The 21,375-nt window shown below is 37.6% G+C and overlaps 1 protein-coding gene across 2 annotated transcripts in view; it reads right to left on the bottom strand.

The window, feature by feature from the left end:
* BICD2 (BICD cargo adaptor 2) overlaps window positions 1–21,375 on the bottom strand; it is a 105,726-nt gene that overhangs the window by 36,703 nt on the left and 47,648 nt on the right. For both annotated transcript variants that reach the window (XM_063291785.1, XM_063291786.1), the window contains exon 2: window positions 3,820–4,032. In XM_063291785.1, coding sequence (XP_063147855.1) covers window positions 3,820–4,032 — 213 coding nt within the window. The remainder of the gene's footprint in view (window positions 1–3,819; window positions 4,033–21,375) is intronic.

Raw genomic sequence — 21,375 nt, 5'->3', positions numbered from 1 at the left:
GTACCTCTGTCTTATCTGGGTTTAGCAGCAGTTTGTTTTCCTTTATGCTGACTATGACTAATACCAGACATTGTTCTAGGACTTGAACAGCTTGCTTGAATGTCTATGCTTGAGGATTTTAGCACAGAGATTGTCCAAATCCCAGGTCTATTCTTTCAAAAAGAATGAGTAGACACAGAATATCAGTTTTACAAGGTCAGACCTTTTTAGCTTGGTAAGTCTGTTGGCCAATCATGAGGACTACTAGAAACAGAAAACTTGTTCTCTGATGCCATTAAGCATTTTCTAAATTAAAATTGAAGTTTCAGGAACAAACATGGAATCTGAATAGCATCTATGGGCTTAACACACAAGAACCATAAAAATTATGTTTGCTAATTAAAAAGAAAGCTGATTAAAAATATATAAGTAAAGTAAGTTCCAAACTCCAGCCAGGTATACACATTTCTCACCATTCTCTTTGCAAAACACTCCCTAGAGCAGAGCTTTCCAAACTGTGTGTCGCAACATGTTAGTGTGTCGGCTGCAGTGTGTAGGTGTGTCGCGTGGCCGAGGGATCATACAGGTACTGCACATGCGCAGTATGCGTAATCGGGTCAAAACAGCTGATTCTGCATGACTTCCAGTGATGCAGCTGCACCTGCAATGTGTTAGTGTGTCACCAACATGAAACTTATGGAAAGCTCTGCCCTAGAGTTTCCACCACTGCTCTTTAGAGCAGTGTTTCTCAACCTTGGCAACTTTAAGATGCGTGGACTTGCATATGCTGGCTGGGGAGTTCTGGGAATTGATGTCCACACGTCTTAAAGTTGCCATGGTTGAGAAACACTGCTCTAAAGAGCTCAACATTATCCAAATGAAAGGCTGTGGCTTAGTGAAACCTTTCAGCAGACTCTGGGGCAGGGTGATTTGGAACCAGAGTTGGTCAGTGTTATACTAGGAACAGTATATAGTTCTTTCCCTGACACAGGTAATTATATTTTTAATAGTGGTTTTTGTTTTTCTTCTGTTTTAAGTATTCATTACTGTGAACGATGCTCAACAAATTGATTGAGCAAGTAAATAATAAAAGATTCCAAGTTTATTTCCTGGCCTATGCAAGTAAGGCTGAGAAAGATTATAGCCTGAAACCCTTGAGGAGCTGATGTTAATCAGTACAGTTCAGGAGTTTTTTAAAATTCCTGGAACTGCTGATCAAGGAACAAGTTGTCACATGCACACAAATGCCCCATGGGGAGTAGGGCTTCTGAATGTCAGCTGACAAGCCCTGCCCCTTTCCACTGTACCCGAGAAAAATTGCAATCAACTTTGTTGAGGGGGGACTTAATTTCTCACAGAGCCCCATCAAGTTTCCCAGAATCATAGAGTTCCATGGAACACAGTTAGAAAAACCCTGTTGTAGGTAGAAATGAGCTACAAGGATAGATGGCCACTTCCTATGTTTCTGTTCTAGTAAGTGGGTCCCTTTTCTTGACAAATCATCTTAAGTTGTAGAATCTATTAAAAACAAAAACACAATGTTATTAAAAATATCCAAACCATTCTTAAGATTCTGTGTTTTTGTTACATAACATAAAATTAAGCAAAAAACCCCAAATACAAACAAACAAACAAAATCCCCAAATATACACATATTAAGCAAAAAACCCATAAGAGAGAGAGACAGAATGGTGCAGTGGTTTGGGGATTTTTAAGGGGCAAAATACTATTATTACTTTTATTTATAGCACTCTTCCCACTGAAGGGACCCAAAAATATGTACAAAGGAAACAGTTTTCAAGTAGAGAGCAAATAAAACAATCAACTATGATTACCCATCATACAATAAGACAGTACATTTTTAAAAAGACAATTTAAAATCTAGCCTGGTTCTGAAGCAGACATGTCTTTAATTACCATTTAAAAGAAGGAACCAGCTATATTTCCCTCAGGAAATAAGCCCATAATCAGGGTGCTACTTCTGGCCACTGATTTGTGACCCAGATTGACCTGGAAGACTATGAGCAAGTCCTCTATAGCTGATCTTAATGCACTGGCATCAAGGTGGAAGTTTAACACCCATTTTGCTCCTTAACTTGGCAACACCGGGGAAATTTGCAGCATCAAAAATCTGAGCATTTCAACAATTGAATTAGGAGGCTTTACACAAGGTATCAGCGGCTCTTATTTTCAGCACTTCTGCTACACTTTTTTCTCCAGCTGAGAGCTTCAAATAAATCAGCTGGGCCTATTCAGCGATGTTCCTTCCCAATTGCAGTTAACTAAAACTGCTAAAATTTAATTAATAAAAATGGGGCTGAAGTACACTCTTCTAAAGTATGTAACTTCCAGACTTGATGAAATGGGTGTTCTTTTATAGAGTTTTATTTCAAATGGGAAAAAGAACTCTGATAAATTTTTCCATGTACAATGTTTCGAAGAACAAAGAAATGCAAAAAGAAGCAGCCAACTGCATAACCTCTTTTTTCTGGCAATGTTTTAATGTTAACATTAACACCTCAATGTCTTATATGCCAACAGAAAAAACAACAATGGTTGCAGGAAATCCAGCAGACAGAAATAAGTTTATAGGACACATTTTTTTTTGGAAATCAAATCTATTTCTCACCAAGATAAAGAGTTTCCCCCTAATAACCAATGCAAAAACACACAATCACACTGTTTCCCTTATAAAACTAAACTTTTTGTCATGCACAGTCCCATGTAAAGACTTCTGTGCAGCAAATACCCAGTGAGAAGCTGCAGCTCTTAACAAATTCCTACATCCTGTTGTTCATACATATTTAAGCATGCCTTTCCTTTTAACACTTACATTCATTATGTAGTATGTGAAGAACTGATAGATTACTGACATTTTTCAAAACAAAATAAAGTGTTAAATGTGGAGTCCTTGGTGCTCTCTGGGCCTTGTTGTTTTCTTGCAGATGTTTCATTGCCAGGCTAGGCAACATCTTCAGTGTGAAGAGGGAGTGGGACCTGCTCTCTGTTTATATACCGTGGTTTGTCCAGCTTGTGTTGGTGGGGGTTGTTCTCTTCTTGGGAGTTCCTTGATTGGGCTTTTATCTGCTTGATTGGTCATGGGGTACCCAGGAAACAGGCCACACCTGGCCATGCAGCTGCTTGTCAGCCATTCATTCCATCACTTATGAGCCACCAACGATGGGTGTGTGTGTATGCCACTGGCTGTACTTCCTGAATGGTTAGTGCCCCACTTTTGTCAAACCCCTTGAATTACAGCTGAAAGTCCTGACTTCGCTCCCATCTGGTTGTGTTTCCTTTCAACTTCAGTGTGGTGGTGTACAGAGGCCAAATGCCAAAACAGTTATCCTTGTTCCAATATTTCTGGTCCTGACTGTAGTAAACCCTTAGGGTAGGTAGTCCTCAACTTACAATGGCAATTGGGACTGGAATTTGCAAGTCCGGGCCCACAGGCAGGCAAGTGGCTGCTGCCAGGTGGAAAATGGGAGTGGGGGTGCAGGAGGGTGTGAGGGGGTGCATGAGAGGTGCTTTGCGGGTCGGAGAGGGTGTGAGACAGCGTGTGAGAGGCATGGCATGGGTCAGGGAGGACTGATGGGCCCTTAGGCCCAGAAAGGATACCTATTAACATTGTCAGGCTTGTATTTGTATAGCCACTGTCTTCAGTGCTGCTACAGGACAGAAAGGCGAATCAGAAAAGTAATAAACAATTAATGTTTCTGAACAGTTCCAAATAGCTCTAATTTCAGAGCAGCCTACCACATAAATATCTCTTCCAAGGGAATGCAACTGTTAGGTTTCAAAGATTTTTCAGTTCAAGCATTGCTACTTAAATATACTCACCTCTCTCAGTTCCTGGGCAACGGAATTTAGGCGTTCATTTTCAGACTGGGTGTTTGCAAGGACATTCCTCAGCTGTTTGAGTTCTGTCTGCAGTTCCATAACCTTTTTCATGTAGTATTCTTCTTTTGTGGCAGATTCCTGAATCAAAGTCTCCTCTCTGCTCTCTCCATCTGCTGCTACTTTCTTGTGGTTGGTATGAGCCTGACCAAAAGCCTGGAACAAAAATCAAAGCAGATTTTTTTTTTTTTTTTTTACAAAAGTTAAAAATAATACTTTACAGAATGCATGTTTATTGTACCTTGAGAAAGAATTAAGCAGGCCAATGTCTCTATCCATGAAAAGGCAACAATATACTTTATGAAGATAGACATACAGACAGAGATTTCCTTTTCTAGAGAGATCAGGTAGGAGAAAATGGCATATATAAAAGCAGTATCTAAGCTAACGAACGAACTTCCATTTTCAGGGTTTGTGGCACCTTAAAGATTAGCAAATCACACAAGTTCTTATGGACTACAGTTAAATCACTCTGATTTCCATTCATGGATATAGTACCGACTATAGTACTATAGTCAAACATTAACAGCAATAAACAGAATCCACAAGGTCCCCTTTGAAAATATATTCACCACTACCAGAGGCACTCATCAATCCAAAATTTCCCTGGTACAGAGATATACCAAAGAAATCAATTTTGTTGATAACAGCAAAACTAACTCAACATGTTACGAGTTTGATTTTATGCCTTTTAAATGACAATTATGGTTATATTAACAAGTTAATAAAACTCTTTTGTTAAATTTTCATGCCAATAAGTACAGTTAATGCAAGTATGGAAATACGGATAAAACAAATGAATTAAATCTTTTCCCAAATGATTTAGAACAGGAGTTCTTAAAACTGTGGAATGCAAGCATATTTGAACGAAGTTGCAAATTTGGGGGAAACACATTCCCACTTTCCTGGAACAAGCAGCTCCTGTTTCGTCTGCACAAGCGTACACATAAGGCCAGAACACTATCAGAAGTTGCTTCTGCTCTGCAATCTGAAAAAGCTCCACTTGGCCCTGAGGAAAACGGTCAGCTGCACAGCCCCCATTAAAATGTAGGGAACTTACACAAGTCCAGAGCTGGAACAGACTAACATAGATTGGGAAGGCAGAAAGTGACAACCAAGGCAACCATGATGAGTCCCTCATGCTCCTATCATTCAGGCAAAGTTGCCAATGGAGAGATTTAGTTGCTTTCGCTGTCACTGTCACACAGCCAGATTTTATTGGTGATACTTTACAACAATGGTGTTACATTTTTCCATTATTCCTACTTAACTGGAAACATATCGTGGAGAAGTTCTTCCAGTATAAAAGTGAAGTGTTAGCAAAGCATCAGCTTACCAAGCAAACAGCTTTAAAGCGGGCACAGAAAAATGCAGAGGTTAAAGAGTTTCTCCACTTTAAATTAGCTTCCTTCATCATGAAACCAAACTTTATGGACAGTCACTCTGAGTATTACATCAGTATCATGCCAAAGAGAACTAACCTCCTGCTAAATATAAATGGTCTTTCGTCTTCTAAAAAAAAAGCCTGTGAGCACGACTGCTTTTAAAAAACTGTATATATGTATTAATCGGATTTACTGACTGGCTAGGAGATGTATAACCTTAGGATAAGACCCTTTACTTTAAAACAGTATAATCTGAGCTGTACATGGGGTGGAGTTTATGGATTTCTTCCTCATCCTATTATTAAATGTTTAAAAATTATAAAACTTGATAATTTTGGAAGAGTATGCACAGTCTTCCAGTTGTACCTCTGAAATTGTCATTCTTCTTCCACACCACACCTTTGAGGAGAAGGGAATAATTTCCATGCCTCTGTCAAGAAACACAGCAGGGATTACTGGACAGGGATTCCTGGAAAACATTCCTTGCTGCACTCATACTGAAAAAGGGTGAGATATTTAAATATTGGGGCTAGGAGTTTTAAAATAAAGTATTATTATACTATAGATTTAGTTTTATTATGTTATTTCTTTTACATAGTCCTATATCAGGCCCTATATAAAAATTCAAGAGGACCTGCAACTCAGGCACATGGGAATGGGGACTCTGCCAAGTGATAGAATAGTACATTGAAAAAACTGACCAACCAAACATACATTTTGCTTATAATGCACCTCCACCTGGGCACCCACTATCCAAATTGTGGGGTTTTTAACCCACATTTCATTAACAAAATTAATGAATCAGTTAAATTTACCAGAATTTTACAATAAATCAGAACGTACCTTGATACATTTCAGTCACAGTAAAATAACACTTATACTACTATAAAATCCTAAACCTATAAACCTGATACCCCTGCTGTCTAACTTTGCCAGTCAGATTTATGGCAAACCAGCCCTACCATCTAACTTAACTAAACACCATTCACAACATCTCTTCACAGCCCCTTCCACCAGTTTGCTTTATTCAGTAAGTACATTTTCAGATCTTTCTTCAATGTGTCCAAGGAGGTAAGGAGCTGGAGTAAGCTTCACACACTTGGCTTGAACATCTTCCTGCAAAAGACAGGAAGTTCTCTGAGTAACTGACTCCACTGCCGAACTGTTCCTACTGTAAAATATATATTCCAATTAAGACCTCTTGATGCAGTTCCATTCCTTCTTCAACCCTGTGCATTTGCTACTGAACAGACCAAAATACTTGATGCAAGAGATTCATTCACCATGCCAAGATTTCTTTTAAAAAAAATGATCCTAAATGGTATAGTGGGCTTTTGGCAGCTGGGTGAGTCTTACTGTGCTTTGTGAATCTGGCTATTTTAGTTTCCAAATAACTTTTTGTGGAATAAATGTATACATTTCTCTAGGCAGAATATCATGTTTAATATTTAACTGGCATGCCAAAAGCCACTTAAATGTAATGGGGCCAAGAAAAAAAACCTAAATTTTATTAAGCTCATTGCTTGTTCACGGGTTGGTAAGCACCCAAGCTGCCTTACAGAAATATAATGTGTGGATAAATCCATACTATTTAAATGATATAATGTAAGCCATACTGATAGAGCCATTTTACATAAATTAGCTGTGCAGATATCAACAATATTTGCTTCCGAGTCTCATTTTTATACAAGTGATATATTTTTAATATGACAGTCAATATTTTGACTACTTGCATGTGTTTTCGCTATAATCTCACTCCACCTTGCAAATTGTTCATATTTTCCTAAAGACTTAGAAGTAATTAACCAAATGAGTATATTGAAAAGGAACTCAGCTCTGTGTCTTATTCTAGGCTAATACTGTATGTATATGTTATTTCCCCAAGGCCAATATTCTCCCCATCTGATTCTCCATTTTCCTCTGAAGAAGATTTTCCAAAGGACACAACCAAAGATATGTAAGGGGGAAAAAACTTGTTCTCAGTGTACCAGCTCTAGGTTAAGGACTTCCCAAACTTATTTTATGAAATGCTGATTATTAAGCCACAAACTGGAGAACAAATTCTGTTCTGAATTGTTATTTTTGGGCCATTTAGAATGCAGCTTTTCCACTGACTGCTTCTGCCAGATCAATTCTGCCCTCCCTCCCCTTTTGCTGCCCACAATCACATATATACCCATAAACTATGCTCTCTGGTTGGGAGGGAAATTTCTGAGCAGATGGGAGATAACAGGGGTAGTATGAAAAAAAGACACAGAAAGTTCTACTGTATAAACAAACATTTGTTCATGCAACCTTGGATTTACCCACTGTGTTTATCATTGAAAGTGAGATTAAAATGTGCCATTGTAAATAGTATACATAATATAGGCATATAGTCCTAGATCATGGAGAAAATCAATCTATGTGGTCACTAAGAGTTGACAATGACTTGATGGCACATAATCAATCATGTGCAAAAAGAGTTGACAATGACTTGATGGCGCATAATCATTTGCAAAGATTCACCTATTAATTTCAAGATTGGTTGTAATCTCAATATGAAAAAATATGCATATAGAGTCATTTTATAAATATTTACATTCAAAAGCAGCTCTGAAGTTATTATACTCTATCTTCCAAAATATGACCCATAAAGGAAAAGGTCAGTGAAAATATTGTACATTTGTCTGCAGGTACCATGTGTTAAAAAACACATAACAAACCTAAAATGTAGCACAACAGAGAAGGAGAAATAAAGTTTAACAGTAGTCCCTCTACTCCAAAACACATGTAAGTAACGGAGCTTAATAAAGACATGTGTAACTTTTACCAGTAGATGACTGCATCTTCCACACCCAAAACAACATTTCATATATGCTAGCTAGCTAGCTAGCTACTTACTTACTTACTTATAAAGTGTCCACTGAAACATTGCTGCAGGGCATATGAGGCTCTGAGTGGTAATCTTTGCACCTGACTTAATTTAATTGGAATATGAACAGCTATCCAACAGAATATCTGTGTTTTATTTTGGCCAAAACAAGTCATTTTTTTTTTCTTTTAAAAATGGAGTTTGCTGTATGGCTTCAGACATACTTGTGAAACACAAGCTGTATGCCAAATTGTTCCCCAATCCAACTCATTCTGAAAAGGTCCCTTGCTTTTGTTCTCAAATCAATATAATGTTGAAAGGATTTCTGTCTTGTAGAAAGGCACCTGGGGTCTCAATTTCTAAGATGTCATGCTGACTGAACCCTTGCCTCTCCTTTTAATCTCATAAATCATATATTTATCATAAGCAGTTTCTTTTCTCATTTCTATTGACCCATTTGAACTTGTAAAAAACTGTTGCCACGACAAGCAAGTTCTTTGAAGATTTTCACTTACCATCCTTCCTTTCAAATGCATTTGGGATGTAGCCACCTCAAATTTCTTGCTGTGTATTTTTTTAACCCTCCTTTTAACTTTTATTGTTTAAACAAGCATACAAAATGTATCATAATTAGGCAGTCACCTTTTTTCACATGGTGTTTTATGAGATAGTAGAAATGGATCACTCTCCTGTCCTCTGCAGAAATCAGCTTTAAAACATAATTGCTTACATATGCAAGAATCTTTATATTATTGTTTTGTATACAAACAAGTACATGTAATTACTGAATAGCACAATAACTTTTAAAAAAAAACTTTTTATTCTGTACAAATGCAAAAGAAAAAAAGTTAAATTTCACAGGTTGACTAGAATCTCAAACTCCTAATATATTAGCTGCTTATAAAAAATCTTCATATGGCAAAAAGACATAGCTTTAAAGACGAATTCATCCTCAATGGTCTCCTCTTCCTGAGGCTTTTTACTCAATAAACTAAATTAACCAGCCTTATTCTTATCCCAAGGTCTACATTCCACTTTCCCCTCAAGTACCGATTGCAGAGGGAAGGGGGCCTGGGAGGAATGAGTGAGGAATGCCAGGACTGTCACTCCCAGCAAGGTCACTCAAAGTCATTCCAGCTCCTAGCTAAAGGGAAAATGCGCCTATACTGGGCAGCAGCAGTATTGGAAGATGCTGGAGATGGATGATTATTTGAGCGACAACGGCAAAGATCTTCTTTCATATTGAGTGGGAGAAGGTAATGGTAAACCACTCCAAGAAAACCACATTGACAGATAATATGAAGCATTGACAACAGAGTGCCAGATGATGGGCCACTCAAGTCAGATAGCACTCAACGTGTTACTGAGGAAGAAGTAGTAATGGTATTTACAATATGGCTAGATAAAGCCTTTGGGAAATCTAGTGCTGATGTTGCCATACCGGAAAACAAAATTCCTACATGAAATAGAGGAAGCATGAACATAGGAAGGCTCATATTGACATCTTAGGCATCAATGAACTGTTGAAATGGACTGGAATATGATATTTTCCATCAGAACATCATGCTGTTTACTACTCAGGACATAAAAGCAAAGAAAAAAGTGGCATTGCTTTCATAGTCAGGAAGCATATAGCAAAGACAGGACTTAGGTACAATGCAGTCAGTGGCTGAATGCTATCAGTTTGACTTTGCAGATAACCCTTTGATATGATGCTTAACTAAGTCTATGCTGCAACCACTGATGCAGAAGAGGAGGAGGTTGATGAGTTTTACGGTCAAGTTCAATTTAAAATGAGCAGAACATGCAAGTAAGATCCGTTGCCTGTGGCTGAAAACTAGAATGCCAAAGTTAGAAATATTTAAGGAGAAAAATGTTGCTGGATTTGTACAGCCTAAAAAACAGAAATGAAGCAGGAGAATGACTTATCAGTTTTTGAATCCAATGATTTCATTTGTAATATATTCTTCAAACAACCAAAATGATGCTTTTATACATGAACTTCACCAGATGAAATACACAGAAATCAAATTGACTTTATTTTTGACACAAGGAGATAGAAGAGCTCAGTTATAACAGCAAAGATGTGGCCAGGAGCTGACTGTGGAACAGATCATGTATAAATTCCAAGTCAAACTAAAGCAGAACGATCAGCATATACCCACCATTTTCAAGGAGATCATCAATAATTAAGTCACGAACTCAATTGATAAGGAACCAGAAGAAGTGGGGACTTAAATCAAAAGAAGTTGTTAAAGATGAATGTGAAAACAGAATGCCAAAGATCAAGGAACAGAAGAAAGCAAACTGGATGTCAGAATATATGGTGGAAATTGACTTAACAAAGAATTTCAGAATGCTGTTAGAACAGACAAGAAATAGTTTTAAAATGACACCTGTAAAGACATAGAAGATGGAAACAGACATGGAGAAACAAGAGAAGTCTCCTGAAAGACTTCTGGAGAAGGAGATATTGGTATGCTAAAGGAATTGGGATGGTAAAGGACATGAATGGATAGATAATAAATTCTTTTTAAAAAGATCAAATGAAGATGAAAGGCATATACTGAAATTCTATACAATAGAGATGTCAACATCCAAGATACCCTAGAAGATATTCTTTATTTACAAGAATGTGTAATACTAAAAGTTTTAGATCAGCACTCTGTTCATTACCAACTCAGAATATCTATCTATCTGTCTGTCTGTCTATCTATCTATCTGTCTGTCACATTTATATAGCCGCCCATCTCACAATAAAGTGCCTCTAGGTGGCTTACAATAAAAACAAAAAATAAAATCCAAATGTTAAACTACAATTAAAAGATATCAACAATATTAGTAATAACAAGACAGTGGAGAGAACTGATGTTTAAAACAATACAGCAATCTCATCAAATTGGCATTTCCTTGAGATCCCCAAGCCTGCTGACACAGCCATATTTTAAGGAACTTCCAGAAGGATGTCAAGGATAGGATCACTCTCACCTTGGGGGTGGGGGGGCAGGTGATGTTCCACAGGGCAGGTGTCTACAGAAATATGACAAGCAACAGATGGAGAAACTATAAAGGTTCTAAACGAATTTGAAGAATGATACAGTGGCCAACAGATTAGAAGAGGTCAGTCTACTTACCAGTACCAAACAAAGGAGTCTTAAATAATGTGCAAACTATAGTACAATATCCTTATTTTCACATGCTAGCAAAATAATGCTCAGGATTAACAAATGCAGATTACAGCCCTGCACAGAAAGGGAAATGCCCCATGTTCGAGCTGGCTTTAGAAAAGGCCGACGAACATAAGAGATGAGGTATTATTGCTGATGCCTGCTGGATAATTGAGAAAGCCAAAGAATACCAAAAAGAAGTCAGCATGTGCTTCATTGATTATAGAAAGGCCTTTGTTTTGTTGATCACATCAAGCTGTGAAATGTGCTTAATAAAATGGGAATCCCAGAAAATCAAATTGTCCTCATGAGAAACTTATATACAGGTCAGGAAGCCACAGTACAGACAGAACACGGTGAAACAGACTGGCTTCAAGTTGACAAATGAGTGTGACAAGGCTGTATACTCTCCCTTTATTTATTTAACCTATACACTGAATATTAAGAGAAGCTGAATTGGAAGAAGATGACTGTGGTTTTAAAACTGGAGGAAGAAACATCAATACCTTGAGCTATGCTGATGACACTACCCTGATAGTCGAAAATGCAAAGGATTTGCAAGGTCTAGCAATAAAAGTCAAGCAGCACAGTGAAAAAATGGGTCTAAAGCTAAATATAAAGAAGACCAATCTAATGACAGGTAAAACAGCAAGCCTTAAAATTCACAATGAAGGCACAGAAGTGGTAGATAGGTTCTGCCTTTTAAGATCAACCATCAACAGTAAAGGAGCAAGCATCAAGAAATATGCCACACACTAGCACTTGGTAGAGCAGCCATGAAGGCCTTGGAAAATTTATTCAATGACAGTCTATGAAAGGGAAAGTTGGACTTTAAAGAAAGAGTATTGATGCTTTTGAACTGTGGTGCTGAGAAGCCACCTGATAATGCCACAAACAGCCAAACAAACAAATGAACAAATTGATCATAGAACAAATACTCCAGAGTTCTCACTTGAGGTACAAATGACTAGGCTCCATATTTTGGACACATGATGCAAAGATTCAGCTCCCTTGATAAGACCATATTGTTAGGAAAGGTGGAAAGAAAGAAAAGAAGATTAGCTGCAGCAAGGCAGATGGACTCAATTACAGTGGCAATAGGTGCACTGTTGGAAGACCTGAGGGGCCAGGTTGGGGACAGATCATCCTGGAGGTCTATTTGTGTAGCCACTGAATCAACACCACTGGATGGCAGATAATCATATATTCCACCAATCAAAAACCTGTTCCCCCAGTATATATTATTTGGTTGGTTGGTTTCTTTAACCACCCATCTCGACAAATAACTCTGTGACTCCCTCTATATATTACCACACTGTTTTTACTGACAAGATATTCTCTTCCATACGATTTTAGGATTTCTAGCAGTCTCCTATTTCCTATATTTATCTACTATTATTATAGATGGCCCTCTTCGTGGATCATTATCTTGTACTGGCAGCTTGTGCATCCCTATTATGCTATGAGCTAAATTACTGAGAGCTTACACTCTCAGGAAAGTCAACAATGATGGAATGCTGATAGATGAAGGGAAAGATTAAATATGATCCAGGGGAGAAAAAAATGGCAATAATAAAGAATGCATGTTGCTCAAGGCTGAATGACTGAGTTCCTGGTGTCTCTGAGCTTGCTTTTCTTCTTGCAGACATTTCATTACCACGGAACATACCATCAGTACACCAGAACCCAATAAAGAAATGGCAACTCATTCTTGTTTTCTGCCCAGAAAATTAGATTTACATTCCCAAGCAGGACAACATCAACTGATATAGGAAGGTGAGCCACCCCCTCCCTCATCAGAACAATCCAACAATTAATTAACCATCAGATCTCTCATAGTACAACCATACTTCTGAAGAATCACACATGTAATAGAGAAAAAGAAATGGGCTTTCTTTTATTTGTTTTTATGCACTTTTAACTTATTGTTAAAAACAAATCTTAAGAGGCAACCCAATCTTTTTTAGGTCCACAGGTGCAGTCATTTTTTGTTCCATACTGTAAATAAGTTTTCCATGTATATTTGATCCTTTAGTTTGTGAGATACAATTGTGAATTGCTAGTTGAAAAACTACTTGCTAGTTGAAAAACTACTCTCAACCCGTTCTTTTGTATACAGTACATATATGCATACGCACATTTCTGTTTCATGCATACATAATGATGATTGGTGATTATGTTAAAAAGGAATGGGTGCTACATCTTGGGTAAAAAAAATTAATTTAGATAAATTAGAAGATAAATTGTTTTGATATTATATGGGGCAGTGGGAAAACTAAATTATTTCTTTTGTTTTGGATGGTTTTAATTGCAAATTAAAATTAATTTAAATTTCAAGTCAATTTATGCTTTCTTAATAAGCATGTATAAATATAAAATATATGGAAATTTTTGTCCTTTTTTTAGCAATGCATGTCTTGTTATGTATTACTAAGCAAGAACAAAGGACAAGTTATAATTCTCCCCAATTTGGCCCTCACCAGATGTTTTTTTACTACAATTTTGTCAACCTTAATCATTAGCTGTGAAGAGTATAACTAAAGGGAATCATTATACAACACATCTGGAGAAGGGTAAGGCTGCCTAGGATAGAAATAATAAGCTGTATCTTAAGATAATTAGACAACTGTGATAACAGAACACTGATTCTTCTGCCAGTACAAACATTGCAATTTACTTTTTTGGTTTTTTGCTAATTCCATTGATGGATTTTCAGATCAACAACAAATGTTTAAGCACAACCATTTTGCTTGCCACTGGACAAACTGCATATTAATATCTTGCATTTTAAGAGAAAGTGTAATGGGAAGAAGAAATAACCTTGAGGAACAGGAGAAAGAGCCACAATGAAGACAACTGTCAGATAAAAGAAAGCTGAGTCCAGGCCAGAACTATAAGCTGAGAAAGCATCTCAGTCAAGACCCTCCCTAATTTTCATGACAATAAAGTGAGGAAGGGGAGAAGTATTTTCAGACTTGAAGTTTCTGTTATCATAACCTTATAAAAAAAGTAAAAGATGCATGACTTTGGTTTCCTAATCTTGTCTACCTTGAAGGGCTGACAGAAAGTTACTTCAGTTTCAGCAAGACATGTAGATTACAATATCAAAATCTTTAAAATTCTTGAATATCACTGGAATGCTTTGCATTACCTTTCGAATTCCTTTTTAAACAATTTCAACAAATTGTCAAGGACTATGAAGGTGTTACACAGTAGAATTACACTCTGTTAAAATTAGCTTTTTATATAGTGTTGCTGGTATGTATTAATATGTTTGGTACAAATCACAATTAAATCATTTCTTTTGACAAAATGTTTTTGAGAAACATATCTCAACAACCTAGTAATAAACCCTGCAATCATTTAATTTCCTTTTTTATCCATATAAATAGATGCAACATTATAAATTTATTCAATTACTGTCATTAATCACAAGGTTTATTATTGCAAAATATTTTTTAAAGCCTAAAGCATCTTTATCTGGAACAATAGTATTTAATATGCTGGGAAATTTATTTGGCTAAAAATGAACAGAACAAAGTATGGTGAAGAATCCTGCAATTTATTCAAATCTGCTCACCATTTCCTATTTGTGTTTTTTTAACTTCGTTCATATACAATACTAATATGAATGCCTAATATAGCTCAATATATTGTTGTTTATTCGTTCAGTCGCTTCTGACTCTTCGTGACTTCATGGACCAGCCCACACCAGAGCTTCATGTCAATCGTCAACACCCCCAGCTCCCCCAGGGACGAGTCTGTCACCTCTAGGATATCATCCATCCACCTTGCCCTTGGTCGGCCCCTCTTCCTTTTGCCTTCCACTCTCCCTAGCATCAGCATCTTCTCCAGGGTGTCCTGTCTTCTCATTATGTGGCCAAAGTACTTCAGTTCTGCCTTTAATATCATTCCCTCAAGTGAGCAGTCTGGCTTGATTTCCCGGAGTATGGACTGGTTTGATCTTCTTGCAGTCCAAGGCACTCTCAGAATTTTCCTCCAGCACCACAGTTCAAAAGCATCGATCTTCCTTCGCTCAGCCTTCCTTATGGTCCAGCTCTCGCAGCCATATGTTACTACGGGGAACACCATTGCTTTAACTATGCGGGCCTTTGTTGTCAGTGTGATGTCTCTGCTCTTAACTATTTTATCGAGATTTGTCATTGCTCTTCTCCCAAGGATTAAACGTCTTCTGATTTCCTGACTGCAGTCAGCATCTGCAGTAATCTTCGCACCTAGAAATACAAAGTCTTTCACTGCCTCTACGTTTTCTCCCTCTATTTGCCAGTTATCAATCAAGCTGGTTGCCATAATCTTGGTTTTTTTGAGGTTTAGCTGCAAGCCAGCTTTTGCACTTTCTTCTTTCACCTTCATCATAAGGCTCCTCAGTTCCTCTTCGCTTTCAGCCATCAAAGTGGTATCATCTGCATATCTGAGATTGTTAATGTTTCTTCCAGCGATTTTAACTCCAGCCTTGGATTCCTCAAGCCCAGCATGTCGCATGATGTGTTCTGCGTACAAGCTGAATAGGTAGGGTGAGAGTATACAGCCCTGCCGTACTCCTTTCCCAATCTTAAACCAGTTTGTTGTTCCGTGGTCTGTTCTTACCGTTGCTACTTGGTTGTTATACAGATTTAATTCTTGTTGTGATGTTTTGTTCATCCAGTTAAAAATGGAATACAAAGTCTTAAAATCTTTTAAATGCTAAAGGAATTTTTCAGGTGAGTCAACTGACATAAAAGAGAGTGCAATTCTTAGGTTACTTGTTCTTAACACAGTTAACCAAAGAATCAGTGTTATATACTTATAATATGTTTAACAATAGATCAATGAAACATCATTTTAAACCTTTCAAGGGGCTGGTGTTGGTTGACTGTTTTATTAAGAACTGGTTGTTAGTTTCTTACTAGCTTATTTTAATAAGATTTCAAGTGCAGCAATTAACTACTGATTAGAAATATTTTATGCATCCTGCTATGACCTTGTAGCACTCAGGTGGAGCTCTTAATATGTAAATGTCTTTCCCCTTTTATGTTGTGTGTCATGGAAACAACTCACTTGAGTTTATACTCAGCCTTAGCACACTAAGTTGATGATAAATATTAATGATACTCTCTCCTGAACAATTATTTTGTATTCCACTTCCTTTCCATTCTCAACACTTCAACCCTTTCCCATAAACACCTTCATTAAAAGCCTATTAACCACCAAGGCATTAAGCATGAATGGAAACTGCACTTATACATTTAAAGAAGGAAAATATGCAGTCCATCACAAAAGGAATTCACTACAATACCAACTGCAGTGTACAAACATTGTATAAGGCCCACATAAATAAGCACATAAAGAAGTAGTGAAAACAGATAGTGAGACTGAAATAAGCGAACAATAACAAATGTGGTTATGTTCAAAACAGAACTCGGTTTTGATGCATCTGCGTGATCTCTAGTTTAAAGAGTGGTTTGTTCCCATTACTTAGTATTAACCATAGTTTATTTTGCATTAGTTGATGTGGCAAGCTGTGGTTAATTAGGAAAGAAACATTTGCAGCCTGCTTCTCACCCAAGGAGGGCATGCACAAACATAGGGAGAGTCAAAGCTTATTCCCACAAAGCTGAACAATATATACAATCTGAATTTCAGCCTTAAACTTTAATATCATTTCCTAGCAGGAGTACAGAATTCAAGAGGCAGCATAATATGAGAAATATAATTCCCATTGTAGCAGAAACATATTCTATTTTTACACTGTTCTCATCTCCTGAGTTTCAGTTATTAAATTATTCAGTTAGCCTAGTATTGTAATGTCACTGAAGCTCAGCTTTCCATTAACCAAACCCTCTCCATATGGTTGGGACTGACAATCATGTTGGCTGGGAATTTTGGAAGCTACAGGGCAACAAATCTAAAGCACACCAGACTGAGGAAGGGTGCAATATCTATACTGAGATTTTTAAAAAGGCACATTGAAGCACTTTACAGAGACATTGTATAAATGGGAGGAGGAGGAATAACAACAGTAACTGTGATGTCTGCTCAGCATTGGTTAGAGAAAAGAATTCCCAATGATAAAATGTAGCCTAGATTTAGAGAGTAGCCTTTTTGGTTCAGATAAACTAGGCATTGTGTACAATCATAGACTGTAGACTATAATTCTTCAATGAGTAGAACTTGCTTAGAGTTTTTAATCACTGGTGTGGTTCATCATTATGTTAATCAGGAAAGGCTTAATAGACTTTCAGTTAACTAAAGTGGAGCTAAACTAGAACAGAATTTTTTGTTGCTGTTCATTTTTCTGCATAGCCGTAGAACATAATTGCAGCTGTTAGCACACAATAACATCTAGGGTTGGTTTTTTGACAATTAGATATCAAGATCTAAGGGGGAGAAAGTACATGTTTGGACTGTATGTTGTGATTCATCTTGCCAATAACGAGAGCTGTGGTCTGCATTGTTTGTATCAACAACGGCAACTCACATCTGAAGAACAGTGAGAATTTCAGCTTTCATTCAAAAGGCTCCATCTTATTCACGATGCTTGGATCTGATGACTTTTTAAAAGCTACAGCAGGAAACAGTTTGCATTATGTAAGTCTAAGTAAAAACTGTTCAACGTGCTAATTTATTTCAATTTGTAAAATTTGCACAGGGAGACAGTACATGTTGTTCTAGGTCCAAATCAGTACTGTTATATTTCTTTTTAAAAACAGTGTACCATTTTAAACATTTCAAAACAAAAAGCACTGGCCCAAAATAACAAAGCCACACTAGAAGAGAAACTGAATCAGACTATTAATTTGGATTGAGAAAGTGTATTTTGCAGTTGTTTAACTTGTGAGAAGTGAAAGGTCCCCTGTGCAAGCACTGAGTCATGTCTGACCCTTTGGGGGGATGCCGCTTTTGCAATGTTTTCTTGGCAGATTATAGCGGGGTGGTTTGCCATTGCCTTCCCCAGCCGTCAGCTTCCCCAGCAAGCTGGGTACTCATTTTACCGACCTTGGAAGGATGGAAGGCTGAGTCAACCTGAGCCGGCTACCCAAGACTCCAGCTTCTGCTGGGATCGAACTCGGGTCGTGGGGACAGTTTCGGTTGCAATACTGCCGCCTACCACTCTGCACCACACGAGGCCCCTGTTGTTAACTTAATAAGTTAAATAACAAATCCAGCCTAGTAAGTCTATTCCAACTGGCAGAAGCTAAGCAAAGATTTGGGATCTTTCCTAGCTGTCTTGCCTGAGATCTTTTAATTAAAAATTACCCCACCTAGCACTCTCCAGGTGTATTGGATTGCAATTCCATCCTCCCTAGCCAGTGTGCGCCTTAGTATGTGTAGACCAGGAATTAACTGGAGATGTCAGAGGTTGAACTTGGGTTCTTCTGCATGAATAATATGTGCTCCACCATACATCATCTTTCCATTTATAAAGGGAAATCAGAGATGAATATAATTTAAAAGCACAATTATAATCACTTTCCTATAGCAAACACAGATAGGGGTAGAATAGATCTTATCTGAATGATGTGATGGAAGACAAGCTTCATTTTGACATGCTTCCAAAGGAGTGGAGATTTTTTAAAAAATGATTTCCCAGATCTTCTGGTTGTACAGCTTGGAAGGGGCAATATCATTCAGCCACTTGGGCTTCCTGTATTTTTTTGGCTGTGCTGCCAGAGACCCCAGATGGTCAAACTGCTGTTACATTTAATCCCTTGAGTTTGTGTGCAGACATCTGTCTGTAAGTAACTTCCCTCAAGCCATTTGTTTCACTCCCATAAGCCACTAGCCATCCATCAACTAGTAACTACTTTGGGTCTCTGATCTGGATAGAATTTACCAATCCATCTTCTGCGTATGTCCTGTCCTGCTTATTAGTGCAATAATTAAATATTTATTTATTTATTTCTCACATTTCCTCACCACCCATCTTGCCAAGCAACTCTGGGCTGCTTACAATTCAATTAAAATAGCAAGAGCTTAAAATCATAAAAACAAGTGCATCATAAAATATAAATATAAAATATAAAGTCCCAGATGGACAAACCATCTCAGTCAAATTCCTCAGGGCCACATCATGGCACCAACCACCCCTGTGATTGTCTATACCCCTCCCTTTGTACTTTTCTCATTGCACAAAGGCTACAAGCATAGTTGTTTCTGTTTTTAAAAATGGTTGTATACACACATCATGCTCAGCTACGTTTGCTAATTAAGCCATATTGACTGAGACCCCATATCAGGCTAAAATGCAAACAGACTACAATAACATGATGTGCAAACCCAACTTTGTAGAGAAATATTGCCATATTTCATTACAAGTAGCAAAAGCTCCAAGTGCATCAACATCTCAAGTGAAAATGGTGGGCCAACTAACACAGGATACACATGTTCAATTTACTGAAGCAAGAGCTGTAGTAATTCTTTCTTACTCTGACACATTGGTATCTCTAGGGAAAAAGATTTAGTGCATATATTTTAGGCCCAGTCTTGACCTATTGCTCCCCATCTCCATATAAGTAAAATTACGTCAATCGTATGCTGGATTATACCACTGAGACTTTACATTTGTGAATGGTGTCTTACAAAATATCATGACAAGACTGTATTGTGGTATACAAGACGCTTTTCCTCTCACTGACCTGCGTAGTCCTGAGCACTAAGGTACTAGTCTTCCTTAAAATGTACAAAACAGAGATATAAAACCAATATAACTCAATGATCAGACAAGGAACATCCACCTTTGCCTGTCTCTCACACACATACCAGGGTTAGGTATCATTTGGCCTCAGCCTCAAATGGAGCTTCAAATTTAAGCACCCGCTTTCTTTTATTTAAAAATAATCGCAGTACATTTCCCCTTTTTGTTTTTATATTGTTGTTTTGTTATTTTTATATTTAAAGTGGCTAGCAACCTCAACATTTGGCAGTAGCCTGAGTTTTTCTGTATCTCTGAAAAGTGACAAGCAGCTATTAACTAAATAGTTTCCTCTTTTGGTAGTAAAGTTTTAAAAAAAAAGGAAAAGGAAAAGTTCTACATTTATTAGGTCAACTGATCAGAACACAGCATGAAAACTTTACAGATTTCTTGCTATAAATACTTCCAATATTCTCCCGTTTCCCTTTACCCTGTGACAACAATGATTTCTTAATGACTAGACAACAGACACGTAGTAATGTCAAGCAGTGCTCTGAGCACCGCTGAGGCTAGAGGCTTGATTTGTCATCACAGTCCCACAGATAGCACATGATGTGTCCTGCCCTCCAGACATATCGGCCAACACATGGGCTGGGCTATGATGCATAATGCATAACTGCAACCACCACATGATTTGTGAAGGTGAAGCCAGACACCGCAGTACTTCGCAGCAGAAGCTTCCAAATGGCCCAGTTTACTAGCTGCAGCCCATCCAACAGAATCATGCAAAAAAATCTGCAAAAGAAGCCATGCAAAATAAATGTTCATATATGGAACAATACATGAGGTGTTGCAAGGGTGTTTGAAGAGACAAAGCGGTAAGAGTTGGGTCAACTAATCTAAAAAGCAATAGGATACCTGCTGTGGCATTACCTGCAGCAACCCAGAATATTTTATGCACTCAACTGAAGCCAGAGCTTAAAACCCCTTGAGGAAGACATGCCTTTCAAAAATAATCTACGATATCACATGGTCTCTAGAAGAAGCCAACTTATCAAGGGAAAGGAGATAGAGGAAAAGCCATTAGTCAAAGCCAATGCTTGCCAACTGATATAGGCTAGGTTTACAAATAGGATGCTGGTTTAAGTGTTTTAAGATGTGCTTCATTTAAATATTGAATTTGAAATTCTTTAATTAGTTAAAAGACAAAATTTTGATCTGCTTGTAAGAAAAAAAATAGATGTACTGATCTTGACAAGATTAGGATATCTGTATCTGCAGAATCACAGCAACCAACTGAATATCCAGACACAAGTTTTATTTTCTTTCCCCATAATGAGGATCCAAAATTACTTTGGGTACTGTCCCAGATACTCAGTTTGGCATTACAGGCAGTCCTTGCTTAACGACCATTTGTTTAGTGATGGTTCAGACTTACAATGGCGCTAAAACCCGACTTAT

This window comes from Candoia aspera, chromosome 2 (assembly GCF_035149785.1).
Source record: "Candoia aspera isolate rCanAsp1 chromosome 2, rCanAsp1.hap2, whole genome shotgun sequence".
NCBI classification, from domain to species: Eukaryota; Metazoa; Chordata; class Lepidosauria; order Squamata; family Boidae; genus Candoia; species Candoia aspera.
The sequence above is the reverse complement of the archived record's forward strand: the minus strand, read 5'-3'. Positions and strand labels throughout refer to the sequence as shown.